At 46.0% G+C, this 27,026-nt stretch overlaps 1 protein-coding gene across 2 annotated transcripts; it reads right to left on the bottom strand.

Annotated features, from left to right (window-relative positions):
• Positions 1-349: 349 nt before the first annotated feature.
• Positions 350-25,939, bottom strand: SMYD1 (SET and MYND domain containing 1). 2 transcript variants are annotated; one of them, XM_032109778.1, is made up of 10 exons: positions 25,568-25,939; positions 16,888-17,064; positions 16,030-16,243; positions 14,492-14,622; positions 12,701-12,739; positions 9,841-10,033; positions 6,344-6,436; positions 5,066-5,229; positions 3,381-3,549; positions 350-1,957 (listed from the first exon to the last, which is right to left on the bottom strand). In XM_032109778.1, exons 1-10 carry the CDS (start codon positions 25,702-25,704, stop codon positions 1,799-1,801), a joined length of 1,476 nt encoding a protein of 491 aa, XP_031965669.1. In that variant the 5' UTR covers positions 25,705-25,939; the 3' UTR covers positions 350-1,798. The 2 variants fall into 2 exon arrangements, with proteins under 2 accessions (XP_031965669.1, XP_031965670.1); XM_032109779.1 differs by lacking the exon at positions 12,701-12,739 and having other exon boundaries at positions 25,568-25,937.
• Between the last annotated feature and the right edge of the window lie 1,087 nt (positions 25,940-27,026).

Raw genomic sequence — 27,026 nt, forward strand, 5'->3', positions numbered from 1 at the left:
CTCACCCCTTCCCACCAGCAGGAGGGCCACAAACTCCCTTCAGGTGTCCAGTGTGTGTTTCACCCCAAGCTGCTCCTGATAAATTGGGTTGAACTGCAATCAAACACTTCTTCCAGGGTGAAATACAGATTTTTGTCTCCTGGCAGGAGATGGGCTGGTTGTTCTCAGTGTAGACAGAGGGAGCAAACTCATCTCCCATGCTCTTGCTTGGCACTTCAGGCCAAATGGAGATGCAGTTTTCTGCTGCACACAGGAAAGAAAACTCTTCCCTCTTATCTGCCTTTTCCAAGGCTGGTGCTTGGGTGATGATAGGGAATTGTCACTGGGAAATGAATACATGGCTGCGTGATACATCTAGCTGGGATGAAGTTCTTACAACCTCTCAAAGCTGATCAGGATTTTAGGAAAACACCACAAGTGCTCCCCCACCTCCTTCTGAAACCCCAACACATGCCACCAAAGGACCAATTTGTTCTCACATGCATCTCTGCCAGGACTCCTCTCTGCCCAGGAAAGGTTTTCATATCACAGATCAACATTGATCCTCAGGCCAAGAACTGAACCAGTATGGATTGTCACACAGGGCAGCAGAGAGGCACCTCACGGACAAATGGAAGGGCTTAGCTGAACAGTGCCTAAAAAGTAGATGTTGGTCTTTAGTGAACTCAGATCTGGAGAAACATCAGCAAAATCACTGAGAAACATCAGAGAAGAAAAGCCCTGGTTTTGTTTTCTTTCTACGCTGCTGAAGAGCAGGTAGGGGATTCTTGAATAAACCTTTTCCTCTCCTGGACGTCACTGAAAGTCTGCAGGAAATTAGTAGGATTTTGAGACAGATGGTGAGACAGCAAATCCCTTTTTCATCTAGAAATCCAGCTTTAGTCATTAGACTTCTCCTTAGTTCTGTTGGCTGTCCACTGGCAGCTGATCTATGGACTATCCCTTTTTCCTCAGTTTTTTGTTGATTAGGCACCTAAGTCTAAAGGCAGGTGCTGAAATGCATCAGAGCCCCCAGCTCACCCTGAAGGTGAGCAAAGGTAGATGCCCTCCTTGGAAACTGCTTGCCCAGTTAGAGCAATTCACACAGCCAGTGCATCAAACCACAACAAGTGGCTTCTGGCACGGCCCCATGTCCATCACTGCAGACATTTTCTGATTTGTAACTAAGGAGAATAATTTATCCCAATTAACTTATCTTGATGTCAGAATTCCACTTAGTCTCACTTGCAAAGAGCCTACAGTTTGATGTTGTACCTGTGCCAGCTGCAGAATCATTTTCCAGCAGTTTTTCATCAGAAAAATATCATTTAACACAAAACACCACCTTGGGTGGGTCTTGTTCAGTTTGCATTCATTGCCCACAGGTGTACACAACACTTCTTGGAACTGGCTTCCCACTTCTACCATCCCATGGACACTACTGGAAAGAAATTATCCCAAGGAAGCAATAAAACCCCTTAGGAAAAAATCAATTAAAATTTAACAAAAGAATTCAGAATAAGGGCTAGAGAGAAACAGGCTTCCAATAAAAATGTAAATAATTTGATAACAGGGTTTTTTGCTTTGATTTTTAATGCCTTAGTGATAGAAAAAGAGTGTTGTTTCTGCCAGGACCTCTTCTGCTTTAAGCCCTCTGAAGATTTTTCAGGATGCTCCCCCAGCAGGTCCATGCTGTCAGATTTGTGCCCTTGGAAACAGTCCTTATGGATATATCACACTGTTGTATCATATTCCCAATGTTTGGAAGTGCCACAGGTGATGTTACCCAGCAGGCATGAATTGGTGTCAAGCTCAGGGTTTATTCCTTTTTGTGGAAGAGGCTTGGTGCATTCTCATTGGTGGGTTCAGGCATGACCTGGATCTTCTGGTTTTTGAGGGCAGCTTCCCTCATCTTGTAATACATGAACTCATTCTGCTGGAACATGCGCAGCTCCATCTCCGTCTGGACACGCATGACCTGAGGAACACAGCAGGTTACAAACCCTGTGATGCAGGGGACCTCGAAGCAAGTGAATAAAACATTGCCAGAAAGCAGGCACTGTCCCCAGGGGATGTCCTAGGCCATGCAATGACTGAGGCACCGTGCCCTCGGTGTCCTACCAGCAGGACCAAAGCTGACTGGACACAGATATTCTGTTCTTTCTCCAACCCCATTTGCCTGTGTACTGAGGAAGGCATCAGCCTTTCCTGCATGCAGCTTTTCCACAGGCTACTGGGAAGCCTCATGCTCCCAAAACCGATGCAGAACCTAGAGGTGATGCTGTGCAGAGCCAGGGAATGAGTGCAGTTCCCATCCACACCCTGGGCCTGGCCCATCACCAGGGTGGGGGTCACCTCAGGTGGGAGGAGAGGGATGCTCAGTCCCACAGCTGCACCCTTTACACCCCAGGATTCGTCATCACCAGAGTCATTCCTACTGCTGCATTACAGCAGAGGATCAGAAGGGGTTTTAGGATACATTTTTACACCCCTCTGTGCATTTATTCAACCCTTTGTTTAGGAGCGCAGAGATAAGCATGTGCCTTATATCCACTATTTTCCTCCTAAAGTGTGAAAGGAAACACAGAAATGGAGGTGCTGTGTCTCATCCTTTGCTACACATATGGAAACAGTGAACAGATTGGCTTGAGGTAGTAGATATTAATTTTTCTGAAGATATAAAATTGCACTAATAAAGGTTATAGCTCTGCTATATGGGGACTAAGACATCAATAAAGGATTTCATCTGGTATCCTATAATTTTTCGGGAGTAATAAAGGAGAATGCTATAAAGCCAACAGGTCACATCAAGTGAATTAAAGGCTAAAGAAATGATAGACTCCCAGCTGAAATTGTAAGTAATTCCTCACATCTGAGCAGATGTAATTCCCTGGGATCTCAAGATCTTGACTCTAAGCTAGGAAATGCAGCCATCAGTCATCTGAGGGAAAAATACACTGCTGCTTAGGAGGAATGGGGAGTGGTAAATAAAGAAGAGTGGACACCAGTAAAGAAAATCGGGTGGTAAACATCCACCATATGTAATTTGATGTACTCAAATTGCAATGTCATCCATCTGTGAGCAGTGAAATCAGGCTGTTGAAAGAATAGGAGGCTCTGTCTTTGGGCACAGCAGTTTCAAAGAAGAGTCAGGGGCTCAGCTGCCATTTCTAATGTATGTTCTGGTGCAGAAAAAGAGGTATTTTTCAGGGAAGAAAATTTCCAATAAGAAAGGACATGCATTTCCCAGCAGAATATAACATAATCTAGATAAAGCCACAGCACCAGTATGAAGCAGTCAGCACTTAATACATCTCTCAGCCCTTACGGATGATTGTTTCCACAGCTTGACTCTAATCTTGTCCAGATAGAGAACAGAGATGACAGGAGATGACACCTACCTCCAGGTCTTTGGTAATTGGGTGGGAAGGTCCATGGGTTATCAGGAGAATGGCATAGGCTTTACAGATCAAGCCATGGCCAGCTTCAATGAGGCCAGCATGCCAGTGAGTCACTCCTGCCCGCATCACGGCCATCCCCAGCTGTGCGTTGTTGGGATGGTATATTTTCCTGGAAAAACATTGGGTAATTTTAGTTCAGGAGAAATCTGGGTTCCCAAAAGTGTCATTGACATGATATGCTTGCCAAAGAGCAGATAGTTTACTCAGGTGAAGAGCCTGTTGCAGCCTTTTCCCCTGAAATGTCCCCTTCTTAGAAAGGGTCAGGGACACATTACTCAAGGACAGAGCTGTACAGGGGCACAAGTTGTGAAAGATGGGATGTGAACTGGGAAAGTTCAACACCTGGCTTGCAGAAAGCCAAGGTCTGTCATCTTATGCCAAGAGAACACCAATCTCTGTCATTATTTTGGCACAAACAGAACCCAGATCTGACCCCACAGCTCAGGTGGCACCAACTTAACTTGACACACTTGGAGCAGTGAAAATGCAAAAATCACCAGTTTCTCATTCAAAGTGGGAAGAGAAACAGGTGGTTCCAGAAACTCCAGAAATGTTCATCTCACCCTCTGCAGATGCATCCCTACACCTGGGAATTGTCAGTGCCTAAGGCGGGAAGACTGAAACCACTCCTCTGCATCCAAGTTTAAAAGCTGAAGCAGAGTTAGAAGCTGATTGGACTTAGCTGAAAACCTGCCCTCAAGGGCTTATTTGGCATTTTGAATTGGCACTTAAAGCAAGAAAGGAAACTACCGTGGCCTGAGAAACTGAGGAACACGGAGGGGAAGGAATTTCCTCTGTGTCAGTCAATTAGTTCAGTGCCAGGGCTGGGACATGAAGTTGCTTGTCAGGCCTGCAAGCCAGGGAGGTGACTCTGTCACCCCTCTGCAAAAGAACAAAATATCACAGGCTTTTTGGAGTAGAACTGACCAAAAAGACAGGCAATGAGTGTGAGATGGTCTCAGCAGGAGAGTGAATGATACGATGAATTGGGCTTTTCTCTCTTCTCTACAGTTTCCATTATTTTTCTTCTTTTCCTGTTAAATACTCATCATTCCTGTCATAAAACCTCAGTAATAATAAAGCACATAATTTTTAATGTGAGATTTACCCTGGATCTATGTGAACTAAATCTGAATTTCTTTATTCTCACTGAGCTTTTAGCACAGGACTATAGAATTAGCCAAGACAAAACCCATGTACTATTCAAGAGTGAGGGAATGTCTTGAGTGACAGCCATTTGACATGGCTTCTCTTTCCTCTTTGACCTCTCCTTCCTGCAGGGTGCAGGGAACAGGCCATCTCCTGCAGTCACAGCCTCTCTGTCCTGCACCGAGGCTCTGTGTCTTGCTATCAGGGCAGCCTTGAGATGCTTCTGAGACCAAACAAAAAGGCTAATGAAAGATGTTCCTAAACCATTTGCCAGTTCCAGTTTAGTACATCAAGGTGTTTGGGAGCTCTTGTGCATTTAAGAAGGGGTCTCTGTCTGTCTGGTGGTACAAAAAAGTCCCCATCTGAATTTCATCACCACTGCCTTGATGGGAGCAGATTAAGAAAATTATTCCTGTAACACACAGCTTAACATTGCGTGAGCACAGAGAGCTGCCAGAAGTAGGGCACAGACGCACAGGTAGCCATCCACCATCCTCTTGGCGTAGTCAGCTGCTTCCTCAAACATCTGGAGGTAGGAGAGCACCTCGGAGGCAATGCTGAGGATCCTCAGCAGGTAGATGTTCGTGTCCCCCAGCACAGGCTCCTGTTTTGTCAGGCAGTCACGGCACAGCTTCACAACCTGAGCGTGGAGGAAGCAGGGAGAGGAAGAGTAAGTCCAAGCAACTTTGGGCCTGAAGCTGCCACACCAAAGCCCTGTGGTTTGGACAGTCCTTACCAGTCCCAGAGGCCAAGTCAGCCTCTGTGAAGGTTGGGGAAGAGAGGATGTGCTTTGATTTGTTAAGAAACATCAGCCGAGCAAAATGATTGGCACTCAAAGATTTCTCTCCAAGGTTACACTCGTAAAACTGGTGAGGAAAACGTGATGTCTTCTGCTCAGAAGAAAGACTCCAGGAGGCTGGGTACTGTCAGGTACCAAGTGCCTACAGGACTCTTACACCCCAGTGCCATCCACCCAGCCTCCTGAAAGCACTTGGTGACAGGAATACTCTCAATGACCCCCTGGGGCTGGAGACACAGAGCTGCACTGTTCCATGCCTGACCTAGCCGTGATTCAGTGTCCTGATTTCTGCTCTAGGCTTCAGCCTTTTCCCAAAGACAGTTAAAACCCAGAGGTTGTTACTCAACCTCGAGTGCACTCTGAGGAGAACAATTAAATATTTCCTGGGTGAGCAAAAGAGGGAGAAAAAAAGAAATTACTTGAGCTCTGTCACCCATTGCCTTTGTTGCCCCAGATGGGACATGTTTCTACCAAACCACACACCTATTCTCAGCACCTGACAAATGAGCAACACAAGGTGCTGAAGAGATCAACACAGGCAAAGACCCCTGACAGTCTTGTCCCACTCTCAAACCCACAGTCCTTCTTTTTGTGAGGCTACCTGGCAGAGCTGACTTCTTACACCTGCCCTGTAACTCATGATTTTCACCAGGAGGCCCTTGGTTCAACACCCGTGTCAGTCAGAGGTTCTTGAAGTCACCTGAATCTCCTTGTGTCATCACTACAAAAGAAGTTAGTCTGGGATGTCTCAGACACGGTTGTCCTTTACAGAGGGCAGAAACCAGTGTCAGCTTCTTCAATTTGAGCTTCCAGGAGGGCAGGAAGCACATGGGGATATTCAGGTTGCAGCAATGGGGAGGTTGTTTCATCCATAAATCCCAAATGTAGAGGGGGACAAGGCCTGCTTTCCTGGGCAGTGTGTGTGCAGCAAGAGAGCAAAAGGACCAGGACTCACCTCGTGGTAATGTCCCTCCATGCGGGCCTTGTTGATCTTCTCCAGTGTGTCCTTGGAGAGCTGGATCACCTCCTTCACCGTGTCTGCAGAGGGCTGGGGACAACATTAGGAAAACCAATGAGGAAAACACACTGCCTCACACTTCCAAAATATATTGGTTGAAAGCGTGCTTGGCCCCAATCAGCTTAGTGGGATGTCTCCCACATCACCCAATTTCTACTGCTGGATGAAAGTACCAGCGTGTCCCTCAGACCTGCCCAAGGCTGATATGAGCTGAAATGGGTCCTGCTGACTTCAGCGAGAGTGTTGCCCATCCGGGTAGTGGCCATGTCTCTGACAAGTGTGACTGGGCTCCTCAACTCTCCCTGCCACTCCTCCCCTCTGGAAATTCACCCTGCCACTGAGAGGTCTTGTGAGATACCAAAGAGGCTGTGAAAGCCACCAGCTGGTGAGTATCAGGTGTTCCTAGTACAGCTGCTTGAGAGAAATGAAGCTCTTGAGTCAGAGATGGGTGGAATAGGAAAGATCCCTGAATTTTACCTACCCTGAGAATTGCTGTCATTAGTTCCAAACACCCTAAGATGGCTGAGCTCAGATTCCAGCTGCACCCAGAGAGGGAAATGTGTTTTCCTGCACACCTCAAAGAAATTTGTGTTTCACCATGCATTTAGAGACGTGAAGCACATTTAGGAACACCTGTCAAAACACTAATGAGCTCATAATTAGCTGCCTCTTCTTTCTTGCTTTAATACTGAAATATAACATAATATCCAGCACAACCATTCATCTTCTGCTTCTCTGAGCCCTTCAAGTTTGCATTTTCCATCTATTCTAGCTATCATGACCTTCCTTTTCACAAATGAGACACCTGAAATCAGCCCACAATCACATGACTCCAGGAATTTTTGGGAAGAGCCTGGTGTGGAGACACACAGCAGAGCCAGCAGCCAGGAAGGACCTCTGGGTGTAGATCAAAAGCAGAGACCCAACATTGCAATGAAGGATGCAAAGATTGTAGGACTATAGGACTCTCCTGTTGTCTTTTTTCCTACACCTGGTCAATTAGACTTTTGAGGAATCTGAAATTCATCTAGTTGGGAAATCCTCCTCATAGTATTGAGGGAAAACCAGTAGTTTTCAGAGCCGTTTACCTCCCATCTATTTATGGATACGTTTGTGTTATGATTTATTTTTCTATAGTCTTATACTGAAGCTATTGTAGCTAATCAGATTTGGGCAGCTGTCTGAGCAGCACACAGGGTACCCTGGGGCACAGAGTACATCCAAAGGCAATGTTAACATCAGTGCTGGGCTGTCTGAGTCAAGACTCCCAGAATAGGGACCTTAAACAGCATTTCCATGGTGGCTTTGTCTAATAAAAATCCTCCCTTGCCTTTACTGGACTTGTAAGTCTGTTACCATTATAAACAATGGGAACTTTGCTACTCTTTGGAAGAGGTGAAGGACTGGAGGTCGGAGCAGCTGTTGAGGATGGAAGCTGTCAATCTCCCATGTATTCCTAGCACTTTTTCCAAGCAGCTGTGAGTGCTGCTGCTCCCAGGCAAGCGTGCCTGCATTCAGGAAATGCGACCCAGCCGACGTGCTCTGTGGGTGAGGTCAGCCTGGATCCTTATTGTCAGTGGATGGGGTGTATTTTTAATAGCTGAAATCATGTACCTTGCATGCTAACAGGCTTTTTCTGCACAAGCACTTCAGGTTGTGGAGGACATTCCCCCAGAAGCATGTGTTTTCCTGCTGTGTGCCACACAGCACCTCTAATGCTCACCAAAAGGGGATGGTGCATCCCTGGTGGAAGGTGTCCCTGCCCATGGCAGGGCAGACAGAAGGAGATGGTCTAAAAGGTCCCTTCCAGCCCAAATCGTTCTGTGATTTATGGTTTCACTGTTCAGTCAAGGCTTGATAGCAGGTGTTGAATGAGAGTTGGAATCTTTTTGTGCTGTCTACTGGGGAATGTGTTCAAAAATATTTCTGCAGAAAGCCAGAAAAAAATCCTTCTGCATCAGAGAACTGAGCTCTGGGACAGCTTTATATTGTAAGTGGAGAAGTACAGTAGCCAGGATTAGCTGTAAGATGAAGCTTGATAATTTAAAATGGAGTTATAAAGCAGGGTCTTTTGCACTAGAGAACTTGACCCAGCAAGGAAAGGGTCTCCTCTATCCCATGTCCTATCTCCCTTAAGGGAGCTCCCTTATATCAGCTTGATAATATTTCTCTAAACCTTTCTCAAGGAGAGATTTACACTCTGCAATAATCAGCCTTTCCTGGCTGCCATCTCTCTGAAAGAAGAGTTACAAGACTGAGCTTGGCTTCCTGGCACCTCCTGAGTGGGAGGCTGAGGGTTCTGTGCTCCTTTCCAGGAAGGTGCCTCTCACTGGGCCTCTCCTGGTGGCACTGCTGGTCTGAGGTCACATTTCCTCATCCCACCTTTTCTGTTTGGTTTCCCACCTGCTCCACATCATTCCCTGGGCTGCACTGTGATTCATGGTGTGACTGCTCAACAGCGCAGATCAATGACTTGATGATATATTTAATTGCCCTGCCTCGCTTTCCCTTCCCTTATACACTTTATAAGGCTTGCAGGAGGAAAACCCCCCAAGCTAACACTGCCAGAGAGCACAAACCTATGAGCAATTATATCCTTGGGTAGAGGAACTAAAAAGAAGCTCCTAGAGCTGCCAGCACACTCATAAACTGGAGCAGTTGACCAAGGAGCACTTCCCACTGCCAACAGCAAGACGCAGCCTTATACCCTCCTGCTCGATGACTTGTGAGACCTCCCAGGAAAAGAGAGATTACTTAAAAATGAGCACTTAAACATGTTAATTCCTCACAGTCAATCTGCCCACAGCAACCACACAAAAACGTCAAGCGATGGTGCAAACTCCCTGTGACAGGCCTTTGCAAAGAGGGACTGGATGTTCGGGCTTCCCACATTCCTGGAGCTGGTGTGATGGTACAAACCACAGAGCTTCAGCAGCAAACAGTCCTGTCGCCACAATCACCTGCAACACATTTCTCTTTCTGCTGCTCAAAATGTAGATTCCCTTGCAGTTTCTCAGAAAACAAACAAACAAACAAACAAAAGCAACCAAAAAAAAACCACCCAACCACGATCTAAATGCCAGCATTTTTCTTAGCTCTAGACCTAATTTTCCAGTATTTTTGCATTCTGTCTGTTGATGGACTTTTAGGTTAAAGGCACCTTCTGGGGGCTTTTTTAAATTAAAAACTGCGCTTATCTTGCATAGTAAGGATTAAGCTGGCGTTGCATGGTGGGCTTGAATTGGTGGTGTGTCCAATCAAGGTTTAGTTCTGTTCTCATTTTACCTATTGTCATTAGTCATGCTTTTGCCAAAATCTGACTCTGTTCCTATAGTGTCCCCGTGCTGAGAAACCACAGTCCTGGAGACCTGCAGACACCTTGGTGGAGGAGATGCAGCCACCACTGGCTTTGGACACAGCAGGACAAACCATACCTTGCTTTCCCCCGCCTTCACTGCCAGCATCAGGTCATCCTTGAGCTGTTTCTTGCAGTGCTCGCACGTGCAGTCGAAGTAATATTGCTTCTTCAGCTGCTTCCGCCGCTCCTCGCTCAGGTTGAGGAAATCCACGTAGGAAACAGTGAGCTCATCCCCTGGAGAAATCTTGCTCAGAGCCCGCAGCTCAATCCTGAGGGCAGAGGAGGTGGGATGTGCACTTGGAGAAGCAGCAGAAGCAGAAGTGGAGCCACGGAGCCATCAGGAACAAATCCTGCGTCCTGCCCTGCCTTGCAGAGGTGAGCCCTCGCCCTAAGGCACTGCTTTAAGTCTTCAGGGAGGCAGTGCAGAGGTGAACAGCAGTCTGGTTGACTGAATACAGAGCAAGAACACACTCACACCAGTTTTTCCTGCCCCTCTGCAAGTCCCTGGCAGGGATATGTAAAGGTCTGAGCTATAAACAGGTTATGGCTTCATTAATTTATCCAGATGGGGGCTGAACCTAGACATCAACTTTTATTTTGTTGCAGGAGATGTCACCAGAAAAAAACCTCACTGAGATCAGAAATACACACCAAAATGCTCAGTTTGGATTTGGGGTCTTTTTTTAAGTACTGCTTTGCATGCTACCCACACACCCCTGGCTATACTCCCAGATCCCGAGCTGTGCTGCCTTCGGTATTGTTTTCACTTTGAAAAGTTAAGACAAATTCCCCCTGGGTGGTGCATAAGAGATGCTTTCACCATGTTCATGCATTTCCACATAAAAGCTTAGAAATAATTATCTGGAAAGAGTCTATTTTCAAATAGCTCATTTGACCTATTACCACAATTCAATTGCCAGTCTCTTACTGAAATCCACGGCAAGCCCCTGATGACAGGATTTGGAAAGCCAGACCTTTGTACCTGCCTTTCTGTCATGTCATTCCCTGCAAAAGGTCTTAAATAATGTGGGCACTCAGAACTATTCCTGTGCTGTTTCACTCTACACACTGAATCTCCCAGTTACTCTGGGCCATCTCTCAGCTGCAGGGGCTAAACATGCTGGAGAATTTGGCCAGAATTGGAAAAAAATCCATCAAATACAAACTGTGAGGTGGTTCTTCTGTGTCCATCTCCTCTCCCAACTACTAGTGAGCTCAACAATGTGTTTAATGTCCATGTCTGCCCTGAGATGGACCTCAGGGGGACCTGCTGGCTCCCATCTGAACATGAGGTGCTTTAGGTGGAACCCAACAAAAGCCTCACTAAAGGCAGAGGTGGCAGAGGACTCACAGGTATCACCAGGTGCATTAAAAGTAAGTATTTTGGGGAGGACATGACTTATTCTCTGTGATCATGATTTTGCAAAGGGGTTGTAGTTCTCCTGTAATTCCCTTTTATTTCCCTTGGAATCCCTGTTACAGGCTCTCAGCACCATGGGTGTTGCTCTGAGTCTTCCAGCTCTGCTAAAGCTGCTGTCAAAATTCCTCTCCTCGGCTGGTCTTGACCTTCTCTGGGTGTTGTCATAACAGCAACATATTTTGTACAAAATTTATCACTAAACATGCCATTGTCACAAAGGGCAGCTATTAGTCATGTCACAACCACGGGAAAATGCCAGACAGAGAGAGGTGCAACCTGCTCCTCCAGGAGGAAGTGCATAAAAAAGAGCAATTCCCATCCTAAAGGTTTACACTATAAACATTCTTGTTCACACTTAACAGGATGCTCGTTGAAGTGAGTCATGCAACCAGAGAAGCAAAAGCAAGCCTCTGACTTTCATGATGCCCCTGATAGCCCAAGCACTGTAGGAGTATTTTAAGCAGCCATCCCTTGTGCGGAGGGGATTGATTGCCTTTGGGGTAAGCCAGGAAACACATGGCATATTTTAAATACTGTAGTTAAAGAGCCACTGTCAGCAAGGAGCACACCACTGAGCTTGTCCAGGGCTCTTTCCCCAGTGTCTGCCATGAGCAGCAGGGACCTTGATAGCTGCATGCACAGGCACAGCGAGTGCCTGATAGCTCAAAACTCAAATTGCCCCAAATAGCAATGCTAATCAGAAGTGAAACTTTTGCCCCATTTTTTATGGCCCTATCTATAATGTACTGAATAAGATTCAATTGTGAAGAAGAGCACTTCAAATGTATTTCACATCTTCTTTGGGGAAACTCCATGCCCGCTTGAAATTAAATTTTAAAACACAACCGTGTCCCCTTAAGAACACTGATTATAATATACCAAATGCCATGAGTTAAGCAGAGACATTTTTTTGCACATATTTTTGTGATTTATTTAGTTCGGATCAGGTAACAGTGGCATCATTAAAAGGTGGAACATTAATCATGGATTATGATAAAAAGGAATTGAAACCTACATCTCATGGTACTGCTACTGTAGGCAACGCATTCCTCGGGCACAGTTTGTTGCAGAAGAAACGTGGAGTATTTAGTGTGTCAGTAGCACAGTCATTTCTCATCTCCTAATATGCAAGGTTTTATTTTGGGCTGCACAAGATTAGTGAGACCTTGTTCTGATTTTGATGCTCTTGCCATGGTCAGGGGAGGAGAAATGAGGAGTGGAAAGGGGAAATACTGACAGAGAGGAAGCCAAGGGAGAGGGTGGGAAGGCAGACTGGGAATTCACCCTGGGGAAAACAGTCATAGTATTACCACTGTCATTCTAATTTACTACAAAATGCAGAGTTAAGTGAGGTTTGGGTTTAGTGGGGCTTTACACAGGGGAGGAGGGAAGTTTAGAAAACAGGGAAAGTGAAATTTGGTGCAGAGGGAGCCCCTTGGGGTCTTTGCATCTTTTCCATTAAACACAGGGCATGAGGGGCACAGGGAGGAGAATGATGCTTTCAAGACCAACCCACCTCATCTGTGTGTGGAACATTGATCTTACAGCCTCATGACTGAAAGACAAAACAAACACCTGCAGTTTACACACATACAACAATGAATAAAATGGGTACATGGCATAGCACTGGACATTGTACTGACAGGAGACAAGGGAGCTCCCTGTTCCTGGCTCCTGCGGCACTGCGTGAGAACTTCCCTTTTGCTATGCAGCTGCCAGGACCAAACTGTCCATCACTGGGCCATAGAGGACTTGATGAAGAGCTGCCCTGGCACTGTGAGTTTAGGAGTGGTCTAGGTCAGGGAATGTGCAAAACCTGCTCCTGACATTTGGCAGGAACTAAATCTCCTGCACAGAAAGGTCTCCACTGACATCAGCAGTTGTGCTCTCTAAAACACAGCTTGAAATGGAAATCAGACTGGGATATCAGCCACAATTTACCTGGCCAATAACCAGATGGTCAAGTTTAAAGTCAATAACCAGATACATGTGGGAGCTTTGACAAGCTGCCAGGCAAATAAATGCCATTCGTGTACTTACCCAGAAAGTCAGGGTTGTTATCACTGCTGGTTACCTGCCCCACTGCTGGAAGTTGTTTGGAGTGGCTCTCCCACCACCCCACTATGGATCCAATCCAGGGCAACTGGATATCACAGTACAGACTCCAACCTGACTTTGGATCAGACCGTATTTCCCACCAAGGTAATAATCCTAATGCAGTTTTGTTTTCTCTTGGCTCATTTACCAGCTGCTTGGTAAATGCTGGTGTAGTTTTATCAGGGAAAACCAGCAGTGATAACTAGAGTGGAGAAGCAATGTGTTAGTCAAAAAAGGAGAGGCTGGGGATGGGGGGGTTAAATTAGAGCACTAAAGTTTAGTAAAGACAGGTAGCTGTAAAATCACGGTGGAAAGTTCAGAGGAAATCCTGTGGCTGTGCAGTTTCTGGCAAGCAATTTCCCACAGTTAATGTCTTGCACACACTGCAACTTTCTGAATCAACAGCAGTTTATACCTGCCATGGCTTGGAAACTGGGAAGGGCAGAGCACTCCTCTTGTGGGCTACCTCCACTCCCAGCTCTGCTGAAACATCCCTGCATTTCCCACTGAATGCTATTCCATCTCACTTGTCCTGCAGAGGTTTTCTTACAGGACTTGGGTGGGAATGGGGAATGCCCAGAGGCTGAGAGCATCCTGCACTCGCAGGTGACTCTGCTTGCAGATAACAAACACTTCTGTCATTAAGGTCTCATTGCTAAAGAGTTAATCAGTGATTAGTTGGGATGGTACAGTCTCACCGGATGGGGACTGTGTTAGGAATGGTTATAAACACACCAGCAGATACTGATACACAGCTGATTGCAAGCTTCGGTTATGAGAAACTCTTGGACTGTGGACTTAGAATAATTCTTAATAATTTACTCCATGAAATTACTCCTTAACTATCTATAAATGAAGCTTCAATATGAGAGGTGAGTTAAACAGCTACTCACTACTTTATCTACCTATTTTGAGTCTAATTACAAAACTGATAAGAAACCAGGGAAAAATTCTTTGCTGGTTGCTGGATTTGGGGCCAAATCTGGTGTATTTGTCAGTGTATCAGATGATAATTTTTTAAATAACAAGGAGAGAAACCAGGTTGTCTTTAGCAAGAAAATACTGTTCAGGCTTTTTTTCCTGAGCTAGAGAAGGAAATAAGAAAGAATAGATTTTCTGGGGCAGGGACCTGACTCTGGGGGTGACAGAGCCTGCTGAGTTGCCTGTTAGGATGCATGCCTGCTGCACCAAACGAAAGAAATCCACTCACTTGCCATTGTTGAAGACAACAGTGCAGTTGGGCCAGCAGTCGTGGTTGGCCTGGCAGAGGTTGGGGAAGATTCCCACACCAACAGCCTGCAGTCCTCTTTGGTCACTGAGGGTAAAGCCATTGCAGCTGATCTAGTCCCAAAACACAGGCAGGAAGAAGCATTAAAGGAGAAAAAGCTGAAACACTCCAGTCAGGAAAAAACATCAAGAGAAGCAAAGCAGGACTCATGCAGAAGGACCAGCCCAAGGCAGAGCTGAGTAAACATTATGGAGTATTTGCTGTCAGTGTTCACCTGGGAGGTCTAAGATAAATTTGGTTTGGTCGTGCATTGATTTCCATATATTTGGTTCCTGCAAATAATTCAGAAAAAGGTCATAGGACAATGATTTTGAGGCAATTCCAGCAGAAAGCAAAGTTCACACTCATGAAAATAGGTATCAGTTAGAAATTAACCTTTACTGCTGCATTCAACCTGGTCATCAGTCATGTTTGCTGGGTTGCCCTCAAAGCTCATAAAAAGCAGCTACTAGTCTTTGCTGTGAATTTTCAGAATGATGACTTTTGCATGACATATATTCCAAGACTGAATTATTTTACTTTCCTATATAATACAGTATTATCACATAGGAACAGAACAGTTTTCAGTCACAAGCATAAACAATATCTGCAAAGAGAAAATGTGATAGAATAAACCAAAGGAAATAATTAACTCAGTCACTGATTATTTTACCCGGTTAATAGTTTTATTTCCTTTGTGAACTGATTCTGTAGATTTTCGGTACTTCCTTGCTTCTCCACAGAGAAGCTGTGTTGGTCACTAGCACATAGGGTCTCTCTGTGTCCAGTGGACTGGATTTTCTTTGTGGTGTGGGTACCAAAGGATGCTGTGTCCTCTCCCTATACTGGGACTGGCAAAGGCCAGCTTGTCTTGCACAGCAGCCCCTGCAGAGGGGTGAGCAGAGCATGTGTCTCCTCTTGGCAGTGTTGGGAGCTGAGGGGATAGTGCAGGGACACCCAGGGCTGGGAGCAGAGCAACTCAGCCTTAACTGGAATTTCCCTCCCTGCTACACTGAGAACAAAACTTTGTAGTTAACAAGTTAGTAATGGATATTATTAAATATATTGAGTATTTTTTACTGATTTTATTATATATTACGGCTATGCAAAAAATTGAATGCACACAGTATCAATAGATATTAATGTATTTACTAAAACAGATCTGCTATATTCAAATATATTCTAGATTTATTTACTAAAAAACAGATTTTCTCAGCTCTCCCAGGTGCAGAGAGATGCCCAGTGGGACTTGTGATGAAAATGCAGCACCTATGATTCAGCAAACCATTTGTCTGCATGTTTAGACAGCCAAAATGTTTCAGCCCTTGCCATGCCTCAGTTTCCCAGTGTCAGTGCAGAGGAGAAGCAGGTGGGGAATGGGATGAAGTCACCCATCCTCAAATCAGACCTGCTGGAGAGTTCCTCCCAAAAGCTGGCATTACAAACCCTCCCCCATCTGCACTCCCACCCCTCTAACATACCACTCCGAATATGTGGGAGATGAACTGCATCCCAAACTGCTGGCAGTGGGGTGGCCAGAACTCCAGGAAACTCTCCACGTCCATGCGCAGCTCCTTCTTCTCCTCCTCGCCAAAGCTGTCCACGTGGTTCTGCAGCTCATCAATGGACACCAGGCAGCCCTCGGACAGCCCACCGCCCTCCCTCTCGATCTTCCACAGGATGCGGGCAGCCAGCCTGGCCAGGAGACAGCCACAGGTGTTACAGCACCACCACCACAAGGAGAGAACAAAGGACCATCAAAATTCATCTCCTGGAGCGGGAAAGGGTGTGCAGGCAGACTGACTGAGACAGGCTCAGCATCAGATGGGTGATGGATGGTCACCATCCCCAGCCTTCTGAAGGAAAGGGAGATATGCAGGGTTTTGTCCCGGCACCTGTGTTCTCACCTGGAGAAGTGCAACAGGCCCCAAGGTCCCAAGCCCTCCACAAATGCTCCCATTTCCTTGAGGATCCCTCTCATTTTCTTATGGTAGGGCCAGAACATGAAGACAAATTAATGTATCCTATAGGCAACTTGGGGAAGAGCCCATCTCCTCTTTCACTTTTCCACCTACTCCCCAGTTTCCCACACCTTCTAAACTATCCAGGGTGGGTTTGCCTCACCATGTTCAGAGTTTTTGGGGCACAGAACTGAGAAAAAAAATAGCACATCCTTTGCACCATTGATGCTCCTCCAGGTCCCTATCCCTTCAACTCAAGCATGCTCTTGGACTTTCCTAAACCTTCTCCCACCTCCACCCTGCCCAAATCAGGCCACCCAGCTCTTCCTTGCCACGGGATGCCCTGTCCTCTCCTGGGCTGCCGGGGCCAGCTCTCACCTGATGTTTTCGGTGGGTGCCTTGCCGTGCCTCTTGATGGCAGAGCACTCATTTTTGTGGTTGAGCCAGGCCGCTCTCTGGCAGGTCCTGTCGCAGTAATAGGCAAACTTGCACTGCCCGCAGCGGTGGAGCCTCTCCTGCCGCTTGAAGCAGGTGTGACAGATGACGTGTATCAGGCTGGAAGGACAGAAGGACACGTTGGATCAGCGAGGGCCAGCTCTGCCCAGCAAAGATCCCGCCAGCTTTGCACCCCTGGGCTCCCTGCAGCCACTAAAACGGACTCTTCGTGATTTTTGGGGAGGATGGAGAAACATCCCACCCAGCTTAATCCTTGTGTTCTTGCCCAGTGTTGTTGCTGTAAGTTAAATGGTCATGGAGTAACTGGGACTCCTTCAAAAGGGATATTTCATCTTTGGGGGATTCAAAAGAGGATTTCAATTGTATGCATGTAACTATAACCCAGACCCAGGGAGGGGTGCGTCAGAGGATACTGCTGAAGAAATCTGACCTCACATCCTCCCTCTGAGAGTGTCCAGGGTCCCAGACTGAGGGAAAACCTCCCCCATAAGCCCCTTCACATGTCCAGCTGTTGCTCCTAGAACTTAATTCACTGAGAAGGAGGAGGAGACACTTTCGTCTCCTGTCCAAAAAATTTTGGGACTTTCCCCTTGCTGCTAGAGAAGGCTTTTCACTGCCTGATTTGGTGTCTCCAGCTGTCTGCTTCTCCAGGCAACCGCCCACTTCTTCTGGGCCTCCAGCCAGGCTTGACAGTACAGGAGAATTTAAATTCCCATCACTCAGCCACTGCTGGTGCCAGAAGGGAGCTTCTCCTCACTGCAAAAAGCTCAGGGACCTCAGAGGCTTCATGGTCTAGGGCACATTTATCATTGTTCGTAACACAGAGTGGGGAAACTGAGGCACGAGGAAATAAAAAAATTATTGATGATCCCATAAGGAGGATATGTCACAAGCAGGAATCAGACTCACAGTCCCAGAGAATGCAGCCCAAAGACTGTCCTGCCTCTCTACTATACCCATATATATATATATATACACACATATATATGCATATTTATATCACAGTCCATTTAAAATGCATTTTCTTTTCTGTGAAAATATGTGAGCTGCTGACATAATCTACCGTGTGCCTTGGCTCTTGCAGGATAAAGAGGGCCACTGATTTAAAAGCAGGATGACCCCCAGCAGACAAAACCATGTGCAAAAATGAGGTTTGGAAAATGAGATTTAGGCAAGTGAGCAGTGCTGGAGGGAGCCCAATGCAAGGCAAGCACCTGGGATGGGGCAGGGGGAAGCATGTCTGGGAAGGGGGATGCAGCCAACTCTGCTTTGTCAAATGGAAAAGCTGAGAGCTGGTGAGAAATGTGAGGCTGTGCTCTGTCAGCTGTCAGGTCAGGGGGACAGAGAGGTGCAAGAGAGATTACACTCCTTGTAAGGCAAAGCAGAGCCAGAGAGCTGATAAAACCCACATGGTTACGTCGTGCCAGCAAGCACAGGGAGATATCTCACATGGGGAATGGGGGTCCCTCCTGCCACTGGGGTGTTTTAAGGGCAGTCAGAAAGCAAAAAAAAAAAAAAAAAGAAGTTTCCTTGTAGAGAGGAATGACAGGTTGGAAGGGAGCATGGTGCAGAAAAACCCAAGTCCTCCAACAGGTGCTTCTCTCCCCTCAGTTTGCTCCCTGAGAACCAAAAAATACTGAAATGCTGGCTTTGCATTTTGCTGTTTATTGCACAGGGTGTCCAGATTTTGCAAAGCAAACCTGGCTGGCAGAACCTACCACGAGCTCTGGAAATCCCTCATTTCTGAGGAGATGCAGAAATGCACTAAAAAAGTTATACAAGACTTTCTGAGAAAGCAAAGGAACAGCCCATGTGGTATTGAAACTGCAGAGACAATTACTCGTGGTTAATCTGACTGGCAGGTGTAAGAAATACTGCATCTCTTACAAAACCATTATGGGATCCTCCGTGCCCCAAAATGGTGTCAAACAAGACTGGATTTATTGATACAGTGTGTTACCAGGACTCCAGAGACCTGGGCTCAACTCTTGGAACAGTAAAAGAGTCAGGAGACACAAGTATTTGAGATCTGTTGCCTAAATCTTCAACTAACATCGCTTAAGCATTTGCAAGCACCTAAATCCCCCACGTGCCCCTTGGCAGTTGTGCAAACTCCTGCTGTGTCAGAGGAGCTCAGAGCTGGATGGCCCAAAAGGGAATGGCAGAGTGGGGATCTCCCTTGGCTGGGTTCTGATACCATCTGTCCTGGAGACAGACAACACCCAGACACCGAAGGCTCGCAGTGTTCACAGCCTCCTCTCTCTGCAGTGTTAAGGTTCTCCGAGTGAAGCAGCCTGAGATTAAATTTAAGTCTCTCAGCCTGTGGAAATCATTGGTCTGTAAAACCTCTGTCTGGTCTAGAAAGTGTTTAACACAACCCAAAATGGCTTCAGGTATCCCAGACCTCTCCTCCCAGTACAGAGAGCAGCCCACATCCACACGTCAGGATGCTGCATGGCCAGGCAGCCTCAAAGCTCCTGGGGAGAACCCTGGGGCGGTGACTTCTGCTGTGGCACCTACCCAGGAACCCTGGAGGTTTGAAGCCCCTGGCTCTTGCTGCTCAGCTTCCCTTGCTTTACCACACAACAACACAATTGCTTTCTGCTGTGTCTGTGCACGCCGTGGCCTCTGAGGTGATCACTGCCCTCTTCCACATATAGTGAGAACTGCTTCTCACCCTGCCCAAAAGCAGGATCTTCCTTACTACAGTGATGCCTCCAGCCCATCACAAGCTTGCCAGGTCAGGGATTTGGGACTGACTTAGAGGGCAGATGCCACTGACAGATTCACTGAAAGACTTTCTGGGGAGACTCAGGTTTCCTTGGCCTCCCACCCAAGCATCAGCCGAGCTGAACTCTGAAGGGCTCACGTTCTCTGGAGTTACATAGGTGAGAGGCACAGCCACAGCTAATCCTGGGTGTAGCAGGATTAAAGGACAAAAGCAGTGATTCAGTGTGCCAGCCAACAAATGCAAGAGGTAACAGCACTGACAACTAAACCATGGCTCCTGCAAGCACGGCTCACAGTGAAAGCAGAAGAAGCAAATATCTCTTGTGACTGCTTGGACTGGATTCAGACAGATTAAGGTCTGTTGGACCTGCCAGGACAGAGGGCTGAGCACTGTCACAGGAAATGTATTAGCCTCATCTCTGAGACATGCACAACCCAAACATTTGCCATCCAGCACCCACAACATCTCATTCACTGGCCTGGAAAAGCCAGGTGAGATGGCTTTAGGGCAAAGAACAGAGGAGGATTTCATTGCGTAGCTGATGGACACAGCGAGTAGCTCACAAACTATTTAACATGGGTTCATGCTATTCTGTGCATCACAGGTGATACACACAGATGGCCTAACTTATACCTAAGTCCTACTTATTATTGCTTGGCAGGGCAACTCTCTCCTCAGTCTGCTACAGAGAACAGCATAAGAACAGCTTAAGATGTAGGCAAAGTCTCCTTGGCTTTCAAAGCAGGGGCTGTAACACTTCAGTAAAAACAACAGCCTAAGGAAATGCACCTGCTACCTAAAGATTAATTATTAGCATAAGAATGGGTTTGCTACTTTAAAAAGGGTTTGACCTTAGTATTTTCTCCTTTAAAATGTCAGGGATGACATATCCTAGTTTTTCTGATTTGAGTGGAGGATTTATTTTAGAATAAATTGTGACTATTTTATTTTTAGTCTTTCATTACAAGATTTCCCAGCCTCTTCTTAGAGGTGTGGGGGAGGTTTTCTTTAAAAAAAGCTAGGTTTTCTCCCAGGTTTTATTTAAAGTTTTGAACAAATGAGATAATAATAAAGAAATCAAACCCCAGAACATTTTTTAAAATGTGAATATGATCACATTAGCTCTCAGTTTTTATCAGTATCAACTCAGCGAATTTGTTCCCACAATCTTTTCAGTCATGCTGTTATGGAAAATTTTGGATTTCTTATATCTCTAGGTCATTTCAACTACAATAACAGAGCTCCCCATGTTTTCTCGGAAAATGTTTTCAGCCTCTTTCATACATCAAAAAGAAGTGCAAAAATTGCATGATGTCAGTTTTTAGCAATTTGCAGATCACTCATCCAGCAGATCTTCAGATGATCTTGGCTTTCCACAACATGACACTGTTTTCCTTGACTACTGTCCCTCAAACCCCACGGGTTAAAGAGCAAACCTTCTCTTGGCAAAGGCTGACAGAGACATATGAGGCATCCCCTTGCTTTTAGGAAATGTAAGCTCCTACAGGCTTGAGAGCCAACTGATGTGTCAGAGGAGAAGGTCCCATACAGTACATTGAGCCCAGGCACTGGGAATGCTGTCACCGTGAAGGTGACAGAGGAAAGGAGACCTGGGTTCTTCAAGGAGACAGCAAAGAGGGAGGAAGGATTAGAGAAAGTTTCAGTGAGAGGCTCAGAGGCTTTGCAAGTTGAAAAATTACCGCAACAAAAGCAAAAAATTGCTTGAGATGTATTTCCAGCTTTCTGCTTCTACTTCAGAGCAAAGCAGGCCTGACAGTGGTGTTTTCAGAGCAGTATTTCAGCTGATAACAGCAAGGCTGAATCAAACAGAGATCAGGCTGTGTCTACGATTTATCCTGGAAATCACACAGAGTTCTGCACCCCCTTTTAATCAGTATTCACCATCTCTTTAAGCAGCCTCCTCTCATTCAGGTAGAAGTAACAGGCTTGATACAGGAGTCAACATCCAGTAAACACTGGGTTAAGGGACAAAGTTATAGAATCATAAAATAAGAATGGTTTGGGTTGGAAGGGACCTTTAAAGGTCATCTAGTCCAACCCCCCCTCCAATGACCAGGGTTAGCCTAGTGAGTCATACCCTGGCCTTAAAATCTAACTATGAGCTGACTGATGTTTATAGGAACCTCATTTTTCTTTGAGTTTTATGTACTTCTAGATTAAAACTCTCTGACACTGTGTAAGAAACTGCTGCTCAGATGACCATCATTGGTCTGAAGAGTACAAGCCCTCACCAGCCTTAACGACTTTAGGGACTTCCAGGGTCCCTGTGACCTTCAGGGGCTTTCCAGAGTGGGATGCAGCCTGTAGATTTAGACACCTAGATGTGCTCATCTGTACTCCCTGTGTCGGAGTAGAGGTAACACCACCACACTCAGTTCAAAGGTAGATTCATTCATTCAGCTCAAAGGTAGATGTCTGTGTTCACTGCACATTATAGGGTTCCATTGATTATGTCAGCATTTAGTGTTGGATTCACTTGTCTGGACACAGGAGTCCAGTGTCAGGCTCTGCAGGGACATCTGATGATAGAGTTTTGTCAAAGAAAACATTTCTCCTTTTCCTAGCAAAATAAAATCTCCACACCTTCTCAAACTCAGCCTCCTACTGGAGGACAGACACCTATAAAGTGCAGTGGGGTGACAACCTCAGGTCCAAATTGCTTCAACAGCTCCTTGCATCTCTCTGTGCATCTATCTCCATCTACATACATAAGTCAGGCTGAAGTCTGTGCTGTGATATCCAGTTGCCCTGGAAGAGCCTCTCCAAGCAGCTTCCAGCAGTGACAGCAACCCTGAGGTCTGACTTTCTGGGCAGTAAGTACAGATATCACATTTTATTTGCCTGGCAGCTTGTCAAAGCTCCCACGTGTAACTTGTTGCTGACTTTAAACTTGACCACCTGGTTATTGGCCAGGTAAATTGTGGCTGATATCCCAGCCTGATTTCCATTTCAAGCTGTGTTTTAGAGAGCACAACTGTGTTGTATCTCTGTAGGGCTGCTCCTGCTAATCTCAAAATGACCTTTGCTTTGCCTGCATGTCCTATGCAGCCACACAGATCACTGACCTCTGCAGTACAACTGCCTTCCATATAGCTTTCAACAGCAAAATCAGGGGGTCAACACCCACAGACTGGGAACAGACTTCCCAAAGGATTGAGTTCTTCAAAGGGCTGCAAACACTCTGGTGCTTCTGTGTGGTCTTTATGCACAAAGAAAGCTGAGATCTCTGGAAAATAGGGTCACATATTTGGTAGGACCTGAGCCAAACACTTAAACCCAGCAATCATTCATAGTTGAATCCCTTTTCCATAGTACACATACACAGTGCTTTCAGCAAGACATGGGAGATACTGAGTCAAGTTAGGATGAGGGACTCTGGATTTTGGGTTTGCCTGTGCAGGCGGAGGCCCTTTTTAATAGACACCAATTTTAGGACCTATACATGTGTGTTTGAGGACAAGGAAAAGCACATGCCTCTTCCCTGAACTCTTCATCCATGCAGAGACAACAGCAGTTCTTTCAGGGTAAAATCAGCTGCCATGGCCAGGTGTGGATTTATTCTTGCAGGAATAAAGAATACTAGGATGCAGGCAACCCTTCTTTGACAGAAATCAATTCAATGAGGCTTGATGCAATTGAATACCCTGGGACAGCAGTAGGAGGTACCTTTAAAACCAAAGCCCTGGGTGTGTAAGAAAAGCATCAGGGTGATTTCCACAAGAAAAATGTGTGTTTCCATTACATCTCAGGCCCAGGCTATGCCATGCCAAGCACTAATCAACAAGCATTTCTTCTCTTTCAGAGATTTTGGGACTGCGTTTCACCACTGACCTATACTCAGTGCTTTGGGGTGAAATGTGTCACAGGAGGGTATGAATCCATTATTATTGCACAACAGTTGCAGAGAAGGGTTGTGTTTACCTTGACTCCTTGCTGCTCAACCTCTAGACCTGCCCTCTGGGAGCTAAACAAGCCCAGCATGGGGAGGAAGGGAGGGAAGCAGGGAAACACATCTCCCCCCATCTGAGGTTTTCTGTTGGAAACCTCAGCCTAAAACACAGTCTGCAGTCTAAGAGCTGATGCAGTGATAGCTTCTGCCCTTATCTCATGTTACATAAGTGACATTTGAAAAAGCAGCAAAGCTGTAGCTCCTCAGCATGGGCAGCTCTGCTCTATGCATGGTGCAATATTTCACACGGAACAAAAAATGTTTTTAACCCACCATCAAAAGTCTAAATGTTTCAGTGGTTTAAGAAAAAAAAGTATTTTTAATAAGGCATATGAGAGAAATAATTGTCCATAGGCACTTCCGAAGAAAATCACCACAAAATTCCAGCTAGTGACACGAGTGAAACTGAAGTACGAGATCTAAAAGGACACATCAAGGAGAAATGATTTTGTCACCAACTCCTGTAATTGAGCTCAGGGTGAAGACTTCAAGAACTCAACATTTTAAAGTGAAAAATGACATTTTTAATGTGAGCTCTTGTAATGACATATTAAAATAAAAACTAAAGGTGTCATTCTTGCTATGGCAAAGATTCATAATCATGTTCACCCACTGACAGTTAAAGGACAAGGAAACAGTGAAAGACACAAAAAACTTATTTCTTGCTCTCTCCATTTAATACCCAATTCTCTGCTACTGTCAGATCACACAGTGGCACTGATCAGCTTCAGCTGCAAGATGACCGGGGTTAAAACAGCAGCACGACCTCTGCTTGTGTCCCAGACTTCGCTAACAGAGCTGATTTAATCAGAGAAAACTCAGTTAAACAGAATTGCTCACAGCCCTGCTTAGTGTACAGGGTATTTACTAAAGTTTCTGGCCGTTTGGGGCTAAAAATTCAGCCTCAGGACTCACCATGATGCCCTTGAAGAACACTTACAACTTTCCTAAGCTCAGAATGAAACCTTCAGCTGCCATCCAAGTCCTCAGTTTAAAAATTCAGGCCACATTCTATTCTCAGTTAGCATGCTATAATGCTGAACAAATTCCGTTTGTGTCAGAGGCTTTAATTTAGATTTAGCCCAAAGGAGATCAACAGAGAAATTGGTTCTTTGCATCTTTTCTCTTCCAGGTTATTTAAGTGAATCCCACTGATTCAAAGGGCAGAAGTGGGCACCTACCAGCCACACCAGCAGCGCAGGTTGAGTGAATGTTGTGATTAAAACAAGCAGCAGAAAAGAAAAATATCCTTGCACCAGAACTCAGTGTGTGGCTACATCAGTGTGAACATAAATTTAAAACCAGTCTCTTGAAAGAGCAAAAGCAGACACTTGTCTCCAGTTAGCTCAGCCAGCAGTAAATACTAAATCTCTGTAACAAACAGAGTCACTTGCTGACTCCCACCACCTCCTAGCTGGAGGGCAGCAGATGATGAAGCTGCAAGTGCAGCTGGGGATGGCACACGTGAGCAGAGCACAATGGAACTCATTTTTATCATGTATTTCCCATCAGAGACAGACTTCAGCAAAGTCAGTCTGAGATTCCTGTGCACCTGAATTACACTAACTCCCAGCAGTTCACTGCAGTGTAGCATGGGGCTGGTTTTGTGAGGCACTGAATACATGCAACTTTCACTGCATTTCTAAAAGGTTACCAAGCGCCTCACAAGGTCACGCCCTGGAAACAAACTGCACCATACGAAAAGTGAAAAAGCTGATCTGAGCCCCGGGAAGGACATTCACTACAAGCTGTGAATGTGTCTTTAGAGAAGTGCTTCTGACTTCCCTCCGATCCCTTCTCTGATGTCATCCAGACACCTCCAAACTTTTATACAACCAGTCGGATGAAATTTTGCAGCGAGATTACTTTCCCTCTGAGTTTTACAAGCGCTTTTCTCTTACCTGTCAAAAACCACGGCTGCATAGGCTGGCTCTGCAAAGATGACATCCCCAGGCAAGAATTCCTTCTGGGCTTTCAAACCCCTGCCTTTGCCTTCAGTTGTGAACACTTCCACTGACTCCATTCCTCCTTTGGTCATCCCAGGGGACCCCAAGGCTTGGGAGGTGGGTATCTTGGAGCAAGCCAAATCTCCCGTCACTCCTATCAACTTGGACGTGCTGCAAGGCCACGCTTATAAGAGGAGGGCTGGTCTCCCCCCACCCCTGGCCACATCGATTCCCATAGGAGGGCAAGGGGGTGGGAGCAGAGGAGGCAGGAACCGGAGATGCTCTGCACAATATCGCCAACCTATGCGGGGATGGGACACGGCTGGGATTTCTGCTTCATTAGGAAAACCCTCTCCAAAACGTTGGGAAAAGTTTCTCCCAACCACAAGAAGTTGTATATATTACAACTCGGCTTAATTTACCCTCTCCCATTGGAGGGAGAGTGTATTCTCTTTGCAGGGTATTTTTAGCGACCACATGCTTCTGTCTCTCAGGAAGCAACAGCTGAGACAGTGGGATGGGGAGGGCTGGGATGCCTCTTTCTGACCCCTGCACTGTTGTCTGGCTTTTTCCAGAAATCAAACAAAGCTGCTTTATTTTTACCCTCAAAGAGATGGACAGGGTGTTTAGAGGCAGGGATAACAGAGAAACACATGCCTTGACATTCCCAGCATCCTGTCACCACCAGGAAAAGAGGAATTCACTTCCCAAATGCCAGTGGCAGCACATGTACAGAGCAGTGTGGAAGGAGCTGGAAGGACACCAACAGTTCAGCACAAATTGCAGGAACAAGCAGGACATCTTAGATCCTCTCACCATCTTGGATGCACTAAACCTGTTTGAAACAGCACCTGAGAGCTGTCCCCACCTCCAGTGCTCAGCTGTGGAAGAGCATCTGAGCCACCTGAGTGGAAAAGGAGGGTCCACCAGAGAGACTAAAGTCACAAGCAGCAAGGCCCTGGCTTTACTCTCTGTTCCAGTGCAAGTTCAGAGAGACACAAGAAAAGGCCATCATATGTAAGAATGAACCTCACTGTGAAAGCTGAACCCAGCCCAGATTGCCATTCAGCACTTTGTTATCATTTAGTAGGACTTCACTGGGCTAGTTGCTGATAATCTCACCCTCCACCTCAAGGAAACCTGATGCTGTTTCCTCCTCCATCTCTAAGCACTGTGCAGATAAGAATGATTGCAAACCTCTTCCCACATCTCTGTGCTGCATAGAAAAATCTGCCTGGTTAACAGCAAAAGTGAGATGCGGAGAAATAAAGAGGGTAAATCCTGTACATCCTGTGGCAGTAAAATAAATCCTTTACATTTCCAAGGCAGTGGGAAGTACCACTAGGCTCTTCAAGACACAGAACTGCTCAGCACCTTTTGCTAAAAGCCTCTGGCAATGCTCCTTGCCTGCAAA

The sequence above is a fragment of the Corvus moneduloides genome, chromosome 5 (assembly GCF_009650955.1).
Source record: "Corvus moneduloides isolate bCorMon1 chromosome 5, bCorMon1.pri, whole genome shotgun sequence".
In the NCBI taxonomy this organism is placed as follows: Eukaryota; Metazoa; Chordata; class Aves; order Passeriformes; family Corvidae; genus Corvus; species Corvus moneduloides.

Excerpts from the sequence above, each read along its gene's own strand:
- SMYD1 (XM_032109778.1), bottom strand. The coding sequence starts at position 25,704 with ATGACCAAAGGAGGAATGGAGTCAGTGGAAGTGTTCACAACTGAAGGC. Across the intron at positions 17,065-25,567 it reads GCAGCCGTGGTTTTTGACAG|CCTGATACACGTCATCTGTC; the intron begins GTAAGAGAAAAG and ends CTGTCCTTCCAG. Across the intron at positions 5,230-6,343 it reads TGGAGGGACATTACCACGAG|GTTGTGAAGCTGTGCCGTGA; the intron begins GTGAGTCCTGGT and ends CTCCACGCTCAG.